The sequence below is a fragment of the Gopherus evgoodei genome, chromosome 9 (assembly GCF_007399415.2).
Source record: "Gopherus evgoodei ecotype Sinaloan lineage chromosome 9, rGopEvg1_v1.p, whole genome shotgun sequence".
In the NCBI taxonomy this organism is placed as follows: domain Eukaryota; kingdom Metazoa; phylum Chordata; order Testudines; family Testudinidae; genus Gopherus; species Gopherus evgoodei.
Window position 1 is genome coordinate 51,179,313 of NC_044330.1, and position 12,107 is coordinate 51,191,419.

A 12,107-nucleotide genomic window follows, 5' to 3' on the forward strand; every position below is an offset into this window, starting at 1 on the left:
GATGAGAGTTCAGGGGTGTCATAAACAGATAGCTAAGGGTTAATATCTCTTTCACCTGAAGCACCTGACCAGCGGACCAATCAGGAAACCGGATTTTTTCAACTCTGGGTGGAGGGAAGTTTGTGTCTAAGTCTTTGTTTTCTGGCTGCCTGCTTTCTCTGAGCTTTGGAGAAGTAGTTTCTACTTTCTAGTCTTCTGTTTCTAAGTGTAAGGACAAAGAGATCAGATAGTAAGTTATATGGTTTCTTTTCTTTGGTATTTGCATGAATATAAGTGCTGGAGTGCTTTGATTTGTATTCTTTTTGAATAAGGCTGTTTATTCAATATTCTTTTAAGCAATCGACCCTGTGTTGTGTCACCTTAATACAGAGAGACCATTTGTATGTATTTTTTCTTTCTTTTTATATAAAGCTTTCTTTTAAGACCTGTTGGAGTTTTTCTTTACTTCAGGGAAATTGAGTCTGTACTCACCAGGGAATTGGTGGGAGGAAGAAATCAGGGGAAATCTGTGTGCGTTGGATTTGCTAGCCTGATTTTGCATTCCCTCTGGGTGAATAGGAAAGTACTTTTTGTTTCCAGGACTGGGAACAGAGAGGGGGAGTCACTCTGTGTAGTTTCACAGAGCTTGTGTCTGTGTATCTCTGCAGGAGCACCTGGAGGGGGGAAGGGAAAAAGGATTATTTCCCTTTGTTGTGAGACTCAAGGGATTTGGGTCTTGGGGTCCCCAGGGAAGGTTTTTCAGGGGGACCAGAGTGCCCCAAAACACTCTAATTTTTTGGGTGGTGGCAGCAAGTACCAGGTCCAAGCTGGTAGCTAAGCTTGGAGGTTTTCATGCTAACCCCCATATTTTGGACGCTAAGGTCCAAATCTGGGACTAAGGTTATGACATGAGTGGCAGTGGTTGGGATATAGACAGAATCCAGAAGCCAGTAGGAATATTATATTTTTTCTTTTCTCTGCTAAGGGCTTTTTAGCACAGAGAAACAGTTTGGTTTTAAAAGGGAACCAGAGAGAATTTTTTTTTCTGCTCTCTCTGGCAGTTTGTGGCTTGCATGTTAAGCAAGAAGTCGTTAAGGTGCTATTACGAGTCTTTTGTCACACAATAGCACTCCCATTGAGAGTCATTACCAGCACTATATAAATGGAAATAAAGTGGTTTTTCAGGTTTACTTAACATTGAAGATTAGCTAAAGGCACTTGCTAGGCAGACTTCAGGAGGCAACAGAGCCTGCAGTTCAGAAGAGAAACACCGGAGGGCACCCCAACACAAGAAAACAGGAACCATGTCTACCAAGACAAAAATGGAGGCTGAAGAGCACTTCAAAGAAGCTGAACACAGGTGAGAGATGGAAAAACACAAACAGGAACTAGAAATAAAACAAAAAGAGATGGAGCTGAAAGAAAAGGAAGAAAGCATCAAACTGGCAGCCTTCCAAAGAGAACAGGCAGCCAAAGAGGCAGCACACAAAAGAAAACTAGAAGAAGAAGAGGTGGCCTACCGAAGGAAACAAGCAGAAGAAGAGTTGGCCCACCGCCGAGACATGGAAAAACAACAAAAAGAAATGGAAAAACAACAAAAAGAGTATGAAGAGAAGGAAAAACAGAGAAAACATGAACTGGACTTGGCAAAAGCTGGGCTGCATGTGCCAGCCAATCCTAACAACCCATCGCCCATTATTGCTCCACAGCACAGGAAATTTCCCACCTACAAGGCAGGTGATGACACCGAGGCCTTCTTGGAAAATTTTGAAAGAGCCTGTCTTGGGTACAGCATCCCCGAAGACCAGTACATGGTAGAATTAAGGCCACAACTCAGTGGACCTTTAGCAGAGGTGGCAGCTGAAATGCCTAAGCAGCAAATGAATGACTATAAACTTTTTCAAACCAAGGCCAGATACAGAATGGGGATAACCCCAGATCATGCCCGTCGGTGCTTCAGAACCCAAAAGTGGAAACCAGAGGTGTCATTTCCCAAACACGCCTACTACATTGCAAAAAACTATGAGGCCTGGATAACAGGAAACAACATTCAAACCTTGGAAGAACTGAACCTCCTCATACAAATGGAGCAGTTCTTGGACGGTGTTCCTGAAGACATCACACGGTACATACAAGATGGAAAACCCAAAAATCTCGCTGAGGCGGGGGAGATTGGAGCCAAATGGATGGAACTGGCAGAAAGCAAGAAAGCTACTGTCAAGGGGAACGATTACCCCAGGGGGCACACAGACCATAAACCCTACAACCGAGGACAGCCAAAGACCCCACATACCACCCAAGTAAAGCCACAGACACCCTACCCTTCCACCTCACCAGTCTCCAGTAACTCATCTCGGCCCAGTGACCCATCAGATGGAAGATGCTTTAAGTGTAATGAACTGGGACCTATCAAGGCCAACTGTCCAAAGAACACCATGCGAGTGCAATTCATTACTCCACCATCACACCAAAGATCCCCAGGCCCGGATGCCTCTCAAATACCCTTGGAGCGAAGGGAAAATTTGAGAGGGGCGGAAAGAAGGTTACTGCGTGGAGAGACACGGGGGCACAAGTGTCAGCTATCCACCAATCCTTCGTAGACCCCAAATTCATCAACCCAAAGGCCAAAGTTACAATTTACCCCTTCATGTCACAAGCTGTAGACTTGCCTACAGCTGAACTGCCTGTCCAGTACAAAGGCTGGTCAGGAATGTGGACTTTTGCAGTCTATGACAATTATCCTATCCCCATGCTACTGGGGGAAGACTTGGCCAACCAGGTGAGGCCGGCCAAGAGAGTGGGAATGGTTACACATAGCCAAACCAGGCAAGCTTCCAGACCCATTCCTGTTCCTGAGCCGTCCACAGAGGCCCCGTCTGTGTTACCAGAGAACCAGACAGAGGTAGTGGACCCGGATTCCATGCCTACCACTGAAACAGCCACAGCATCTCCAGTCCCAGGCCCGGAACTGGAACAGCAACCAGCACCAGCAAGTGCAACCCCAGCTTCAATCTCAATGCCAGAGGGCGCCAGCGAGCCCAAACTGGCAGAAGCAACAGACAGCCATACCCAAAAGGCTCAGCCAGAGCCTGAAATACCCTCAGGTGCACCAGCGGAGAGCGGTTCACCAGCAACGGAAACAACCCCATCACCAACATCACTTCCAGAGGGACCAAGCCCAAGTCCACAGTCTGAGGAAGAACTGGTGACCCCAGCCTCAAGGGAACAGTTCCAGACTGAGCAGGAAGCAGATGACAGCCTTCAAAAAGCTTGGGCGGCAGCACGGAGCACCCCACCGTCTCTCAGCTCTTCTAATCGATCCCGGTTTGTTATAGACCAAGGACTTTTGTACAAGGAAATTCTTTCTGGTGGACACCAGGAAGAATGGCAGCCGCAAAAACAGTTGGTGGTTCCAACTAAGTACTGGGGGAAGCTCTTAAGCTTAGCCCATGATCATCCCAGTGGCCATGCTGGGGTGAACAGAACCAAGGACCGGTTGGGGAAGTCCTTCCACTGGGAGGGGATGGGCAAGGACGTTGCCAAGTATGTCCGGTCTTGTGAGGTATGCCAAAGAGTGGGAAAGCCTCAAGACCAGGTCAAGGCCCCTCTCCAGCCACTCCCCATAATTGAGGTCCCATTTCAGCGAGTAGCTGTGGATATTCTGGGCCCTTTCCCAAAAAAGACGCCCAGAGGAAAGCAGTACGTACTGACTTTAGTGGACTTTGCTACCCGATGGCCAGAAGCAGTAGCTCTAGGCAACACCAGGGCTAACACTGTGTGCCTGGCCCTAACAGACATCTTTGCCAGGGTAGGTTGGCCCTCCGACATCCTTACAGATTCAGGGTCTAATTTCCTGGCAGGGACCATGGAAAAACTGTGGGAAACTCATGGGGTGAATCACTTGGTTGCCACCCCGTACCACCATCAAACCAATGGCTTGGTGGAAAGGTTCAATGGAACTTTGGGGGCCATGATACGAAAATTCATCAACGAATTCTCCAATAATTGGGACCTAGTGTTGCAGCAGTTGCTGTTTGCCTACAGGGCTGTACCACATCCCAGTTTAGGGTTTTCACCATTTGAACTTGTGTATGGTCACGAGGTTAAGGGACCATTACAGTTGGTGAAGCAGCAATGGGAGGGGTTTACGCCTTCTCCAGGAACTAACATTCTGGACTTTGTAAGCAACCTACAAAGCACCCTCCGACACTCTTTAGCCCTTGCTAGAGAGAACCTAAAGGATGCTCAAGAAGAGCAAAAGGCCTGGTATGACAGACATGCCAGAGAACGTTCCTTCAAGGTAGGAGACCAGGTTATGGTCTCGAAGGCGCAACAGGCCCATAAGATGGAAGCATTATGGAAAGGGCCATTCACGGTCCAAGAGCGCCTGGGAACTGTAAACTACCTCATAGCATTTCCCAATTCCTCACTAAAGCCTAAAGTGTACCATGTTAATTCTCTCAGCCTTTCTATTCCAGAGACTTACAGGTTTGTCAGTTTACAGTCCGGGGAGATGATGCTGAGTGGCCTGACGGTGTCTACTACGACGGGGAAAAAAGACGGTGGCGTGGAAGAGGTGAACCTCTCAACCACCCTGGAACGTCTGCAGCGGCGACAAATCAAGGAGCTGTGCACTAGCTTCGCCCCATTGTTCTCAGCCACCCCAGGACGGACTGAACGGGCATACCACTCCATTGATACAGGTAATGCTCACCCAATCAGAACCCCACCCTACCGGGTGTCTCCTCAGGCCCAAGCTGCTATAGAACGGGAGATCCAGAACATGCTACAGATGGGTATAATCTGCCCATCTACCAGTGCATCTCCAGTGGTTCTGGTACCCAAACCAGATGGGGAAATACGCTTTTGCGTGGACTACCGTAAGCTAAATGCTGTAACTCGTCCGGACAACTATCCAATGCCACGCACCGATGAGCTATTGGAAAAGTTGGGACGTGCCCAGTTCATCTCTACAATAGACTTAACCAAGGGGTACTGGCAAGTACCGCTAGATGAACCTGCCAAGGAGAGGTCAGCATTCGTCACCCATGCGGGGGTGTATGAATTCAATGTCCTTCCTTTCGGCCTTCGAAATGCACCCGCCACCTTCCAGAGGCTGGTAGATGGTCTACTAGCTGGACTGGGAGAATTTGCAGTTGCCTACCTCGATGACGTGGCCATTTTTTCCGACTCCTGGCCCGAACACCTACTACACCTGGAAAAGGTCTTTGAGCGCATCAGGCAGGCAGGACTAACTGTTAAGGCCAAAAAGTGTCAAATAGGCCAAAACAGAGTGACTTACCTGGGGCACCAGGTGGGTCGAGGAACCATAAACCCCCTACAGGCCAAGGTGGATGCTATCCAAAAGTGGCCTGTCCCAAGGTCAAAGAAACAGGTCCAATCCTTCTTAGGCTTGGCCGGATACTACAGGCGATTTGTACCACACTACAGCCACATCGCTGCCCCATTGACCGACCTGACCAAAAAGACCCAGCCAAATGCAGTTAAGTGGACTGATGAGTGTCAAAAGGCCTTTACCCAACTTAAGGCAACGCTCATGTCTGACCCTGTGCTCAGGGCCCCGGACTTTGACAAGCCATTCCTAGTAACCACAGATGCATCTGAGCGTGGTATAGGAGCAGTGCTCATGCAGGAAGCAACAGATCACAACTTCCATCCTGTCGTGTTTCTCAGCAAGAAACTGTCTGAGAGGGAAAGTCACTGGTCAGTCAGTGAAAAGGAATGCTATGCCATTGTTTACGCCCTGGAAAAGCTACGCCCATATGTTTGGGGACGGCGGTTCCAACTACAAACTGACCATGCTGCACTAAAGTGGCTTCATACTGCCAAGGGGAACAACAAGAAACTTCTTCGTTGGAATTCAGCTCTCCAAGATTTTGATTTTGAAATTCAACACATCACAGGAGCTTCTAACAAAGTTGCTGATGCTCTCTCCCGTGAGAGTTTCCCAGAATTCAGTAGTTAAAAAGTGTTCTTAAAATGTTAGAAGTCTGTTAGTTATATACTTAGGGGTATATGTAAAGGTGCATGTGTTGTATTAATCTGTTTATTTTCAAGTTCTAGAAGGAAATCGCTGCCAGTGAGCTTCCCCCCTGTCTGCAATTTGGGGGGCGTGTCATAAACAGATAGCTAAGGGTTAATGTCTCTTTCACCTGAAGCACCTGACCAGAGGACCAATCAGGAAACCGGATTTTTTCAACTCTGGGTGGAGGGAAGTTTGTGTCTAAGTCTTTGTTTTCTGGCTGCCTGCTTTCTCTGAGCTTTGGAGAAGTAGTTTCTACTTTCTAGTCTTCTGTTTCTAAGTGTAAGGACAAAGAGATCAGATAGTAAGTTATATGGTTTCTTTTCTTTGGTATTTGCATGAATATAAGTGCTGGAGTGCTTTGATTTGTATTCTTTTTGAATAAGGCTGTTTATTCAATATTCTTTTAAGCAATCGACCCTGTGTTGTCACCTTAATACAGAGAGACCATTTGTATGTATTTTTTCTTTCTTTTTATATAAAGCTTTCTTTTAAGACCTGTTGGAGTTTTTCTTTACTTCAGGGAAATTGAGTCTGTACTCACCAGGGAATTGGTGGGAGGAAGAAATCAGGGGAAATCTGTGTGCGTTGGATTTGCTAGCCTGATTTTGCATTCCCTCTGGGTGAATAGGAAAGTACTTTTTGTTTCCAGGACTGGGAACAGAGAGGGGGAGTCACTCTGTGTAGTTTCACAGAGCTTGTGTCTGTGTATCTCTGCAGGAGCACCTGGAGGGGGGAAGGGAAAAAGGATTATTTCCCTTTGTTGTGAGACTCAAGGGATTTGGGTCTTGGGGTCCCCAGGGAAGGTTTTTCAGGGGGACCAGAGTGCCCCAAAACACTCTAATTTTTTGGGTGGTGGCAGCAAGTACCAGGTCCAAGCTGGTAGCTAAGCTTGGAGGTTTTCATGCTAACCCCCATATTTTGGACGCTAAGGTCCAAATCTGGGACTAAGGTTATGACTAAGGTTATGATAAGGGGTCGTCCTTGTATTGCTGCCTGTGGCAAGCCTAGACATCCAACAACAGCTAGCCTGAGCCAAGCCTAACCTGTTCTAATATAACACAAACTAATAGGCTATTCATTAAAATCAGATTGTGTGTCTTAGTTGGTGCCTAGCTTTTCGTGAATATTGACTTTAATACGGTAGGTACTGACTGGCTGCTTTAACATAAAGAATTGCTTAAGCATTTTCATTTTGGAACGATTGTAGTCCTGTGGTTAGAACAGGAGATTGGGACCCCCCTGGTTCTTTTCCCAGAACAGCTACTGACCTGCTGTATGACTGTGGGCAGGTTACAACCTCTGTGTCCTGGGTTACATGTATGTGAAGTGTCAGTGTGTCCCATACTTACACTCAGTGCTGTTTTGAAATGTAAGGTTTGCAAAGCATTTGAAGGTGCTGTTTAAGCACAAAATAACTTTGGTAATAGATACAAAATAAGTTAGGATGTTAAATATACTTAAGTGGAGAGCGTAAGGCTCCGATTCAGGAAGATGCACTCACAACTTCTGCAATATACCTTTGTATAACCCTCACTAAAAAAGCACAACCACAAAGTTTCAAGTGTTGGTGCTTGGTATTGTCAGGGTAATACACTAGGGCTGAAATTCTGGCTCCACTGAAGTCAATGGCAAAACTCCCATCAACTTCATTCCTTCCGAGGTGGTAATAGTTCTCTTTTTGAGATTTGTCTTGAGCCACTACTGTGACTCCTTCTTTCCTACCTAAAGAGATTAAAGGTAAGTTCATGTTAAGGTGACTTTGTAAATAAACATATGACTCTATATAAACAAAATCCTGCATAAAAATCTTTTTTGCACATTTGAAAACATAGTGGAAATATTTTAGCATGACTATTTTATATATTGTTATGTAAAAGTAAATTCAAGAAACTAGCAGCTAACTGGAATCCTCATTAATGCTAATCTGGCATCATTAGCTCTCAATAGATCATATTGTTAATGTGATTGTTTTGGAATACAAAATAGAAACATTTTCGTATTCTAACCCAGCAAGGGTACCGTAATTCTGGACCAGCTATCCCCCTGCTTCTTACCAGATTATTAATTTAATTAATATCTGTAAAGCACTTTAGAAATAAGAATTAAGCACAGTGTAATGCTAAGTACATATTAATTATAGTGGTTTATGATGTCACCATAACCCCTTAGTATATTTAGAGCATTGTGTTGGGTGGTTCAGTCTTTATTACTCTTTTTTTGCATAGAAAAGTGACGTAAAGCAAAACAAGCATGTTCCCTTTTTTAACAACGTACCAAACTGTAGCCTGGGTGCTCAGATCCCGTGATAGTGAGCTGGTGTAAACACCTAGCTAAATAGACACACACAATTAAATAACCAAAATTTAAATCTAACTTTTTGTAACCTTGTAACTTTTTGTTTTTAGTCAAGTTCAGAGTCCTTGTTGGATTCCCAGCAAATCCAGGCTTTTGACCAACTCTGTCGACTCTATCGAGGAACCTCCAGGGTAAAGTATCTTCATCTCTTCTTTTTAACTGGTGAATCAAATTGTACCCAACTCTGTGCCATCGGTTGGAGACAGCAGTCTGGGTGCCGACTCTTCCCAAGAGCTTCTTTCAATGCTGCTGCAATATGGAAAGATAAGGTTTATTAAATCAAATTCTGGTCTTTTTGGAACTTACGTAAGCAGGGTCTTCCACTCTTGAGAGACAGGCAAAATTTCCCACAGACTATCACCTTCAAATCCATTCTGCATTTAAGTGCACTCACCCTGTTTTCAAACTTACCAAAATTCAGATACACAAATTACCACAATAAAAAATATTAACATCCAAACTCACTTCAAAACAGTGTTTTGCCATATAAAATCCTTCTGACAATTGCAGTTATTCCAGGGTCCATGCACTAATTAAGAGGGTGTCGTGTGTGTGTGTGTACATGCACAAAATATAAGCACAGCTCACCCTGATAGATTGCTTTCTGTCTTTCACATACTTCTTGGGGGGAGGGGCGAGCCATCTAAAATGAGGTACGTTGCAGAGAGGGTGAAGGTGAGAACCCCCCAGATTGATCAGTGCTTAGGAACATAGGATTGCCATACAGCAATAGTCCTGTTCTAGACAGTGGCCAATGTCATATGGCTCAGAGGAAAGGTATAAAATCTTCAAAACAAGTGTCAGTGAGCAATACTACCCCACAGAGAGACTCCTTTCTGCCTCCAGCTAGTGATCAGCTCATACTGTGAATCAGGAGGGTGAAAATCCCTTGTAATTTTGTCCTTGCTGTCATAGCTGCCATTGCTATTCTCACTGTGGCCACTTTCTCTGTAGTTAAGGGTTCAGCTAGAGTTTCATACTAATCTGTTTGCCTCAGTAATATCCTGCTGCAATGAGTTTCACAGCTAACCTTACAGTGAGTGAGAATGTATCCCCTTTGTCTTAAACTTGTATCATTGTTACTTGAATATCTTGTAAAAGGAAGGGGAGAGGAGGAGGGATCCTATACTTTCCGTGCATGTGCGTGCACGCGCGCACACACACACACACACACACACACACACACTCTTAAAAATAAATGCTTCCCTAAAGATTGCTCAGGCCTTTATGTATTTAGTGGTGTATTTCATTTGTCTTGCAGTTAGCTCTCCTGACAGAATTGTCTCGAACTCATGGTGGTGAAAAACATGGGCTCCTCAATGTCTCTCAGGGTGACCCTGCACTGAACAGTGTCTTCCAGAACAAGAATTTCCAGTTGCATCTCGCTCCCCCTCCACTGACAGAAGAGTAGTCCTCCCCGTGCCAGACAGTGCAGTCCTTCCATGGTTGCATAAGAACATTCTGGGGAGGCTCCTACCATCGATCCCAGAGACTGAGTTTGTTGGCTATGGGCCCTGCCCTACTAGGCTGAATTTGCTGCCCATTGCCATCGTATCCTTCCCAGAATCCTTTGTGACATGTCACTTTGTGTCAGAGAGTTCTGCTGGGTTTGTAACCAGGTGGAATCTGTAGTAGTTTCTGTTGGCTTATTTTCCTCTGATTCTTCTAACAAAACAGAAGGAACATCACAGAGACCACTGTCAGAGTTCTTGTCCAGTGGCATGCACTGAAAGCTATAAACTATGCTGTCAACTCTGTGTACTTCACTCGAGCCAAACACAGGAAGTTGAGGCAGCTGTACTAACCCTGGGGCGACTGTGTCTGCAGCCATAGCTTATCCAAATAATTGGAACCTATAATACGTTCATTTTTATTCCTTAGGTAGATTGACCAAGGGAATACAGAACATCACATATCCAAACTCAGCATTTCTCAAAATGCCTCCTCAACATTATAAGGGAAATAGCTAATTTATTTGAGTTTAAATTTAGTATCAGTAAAAATTATCTTTTAGACTAATCCCTAACCCCCTCAGGATCTCCTGGATTATAAGCAAAGTGGGTGGTATGACTGCATGAAACACACTCAGCCCTTGAAAGGAGCTGAAACTGCAGAAGAGCGTATATTTGTGAGTAAACGAACTTATGTACAATGCTTCTGTGAAACTACATTCTCTAATAAAAATGCCATGCCTTTAAATGCTGCAGTCCTGGTAAATGTCTGTATTTAAACTGTGCTCTAGGGGCTGGTGGAGGGGTTACTGTGATAGATGCAACTCTGTGAGAGAGTTCCATTAATCAGGAATTCTAGTGGCAAGAGAAACATAGCAATTTACCATTTAGCAAACTTGGCAGCCACTAACTCTAAGTCAAGCTTATGTGTCTGGGCTAGTGGCTGTTCTAGTGGGTTCCGCAAACATTTTTCTGTTTCTGATTGGGTGCAAGGAAATATAAAGTAAATGTATATGGCCATTGTGATGGGATCCCTGGGTTGCAGCCTGGGACTGTGGGACCACTGTGCTCCTCTAACTTGCCTGCCTGGTCTGTCTCTCGCATGGCTTTGCTAGTGAGAAGCAGCAAATCCCTCCAGGCCCTGTTACCACTCAGCACAACCGCATGTGGAGCCCCACACCCAGCTATATTGCATGAATGCTCCCAGAGCCACTCATAAATCACAAAGCGAAAGTCACCAGCCGAATCCCCCAGCTCACAGCCTTGTACCTCAGGAATATACTGTCCTGCACTGCTCAAAACAAGCAGTGCAAATTTATTAATTGGTTCCCCATTTCATCGATGGAAAGTGGATATATACCAGCCATCGTAAACCTGAGCAGATTTACGAAACACTTTAGGCAAACTCACTGGTAAAGATAAACAGTTAAAATCTATCTTTTGTAGTCAATACATTTATTTAAGTGATAAGTCATAAGCAAAAAGTCAGAGTCGTTACCAAAAGAAAAGAAAAAATACAAGCACGCAGTCTAAACTCTCAACTCTATTAAACTGGGCAACATCTAGATTAAGCAGTTTTTCTCACCCTTGAAACCTGGGCCAGTCTCCTCTGCTGGAGTCTTCAATTTTCTGAGTGTCCTTGTTGCTTGCAGCATAGGTCTGGGAAGGAGAAAGGCCAAGCATGGGGACATTGTGTTCTGTTTTATACCCTTAGTCCATGTGCTTGGGGAGCACAAGTCCAGGCATGTCTGGTGGCATTGCTGAGTCCCCAGGCAAGTTTGAGCAATTCCCCTGGTGTGGCCCTAGGCAGGTGAGTCATTGAATTGTAACTCCCTTGCTGGACAATGGCTGTTGATGGTGGTTTGACACCCCACCCGGGCGCTGGTTACGTTCCTTGCTGTTGTCTCTAGGAGCTAGTATCTGGCTGATTCCCTACCTTACAGCATGTTACTGACAATTATAAAATACAATCTCATCACTTCATATGTACTAATATTATACATATTTAGATAAAACAGTAACTTTCAGCAAATCATAACCTTTCCCCTGACACCTTATATGGCCTGCTTTATATGCAAGATAATTGTATATAAATGAGGAATATGATGGTTACAGAGTGCTCCCCTGAGGTATAGAGTGTCACAGCCATTATGGTGGTTGCTCTTAAGGCAACGGTCTTCGTGTTTGTTCTCCTCTCCTTTTTTACTCAGAGTGGCCTGGACATGAGTTAGTCCAAAAAAGGATGGAATCTGAGTTTTCAATATGTTCTTCCTTTC

The 12,107-nt window shown here is 44.9% G+C and overlaps 1 protein-coding gene across 4 annotated transcripts in view; it reads left to right on the forward strand.

Annotated features, from left to right (window-relative positions):
- Window positions 1–10,579, forward strand: part of VPS8 (VPS8 subunit of CORVET complex) — a 245,348-nt gene extending 234,769 nt beyond the window's left edge. For all 4 annotated transcript variants that reach the window (XM_030576520.1, XM_030576526.1, XM_030576525.1 and 1 more), the window contains 2 exons: window positions 8,431–8,511; window positions 9,642–10,579. In XM_030576520.1, the coding sequence (XP_030432380.1) occupies window positions 8,431–8,511; window positions 9,642–9,791 (231 nt within the window). In that variant the 3' untranslated portion in view covers window positions 9,792–10,579. The remainder of the gene's footprint in view (window positions 1–8,430; window positions 8,512–9,641) is intronic.
- Window positions 10,580–12,107: the final 1,528 nt, after the last annotated feature.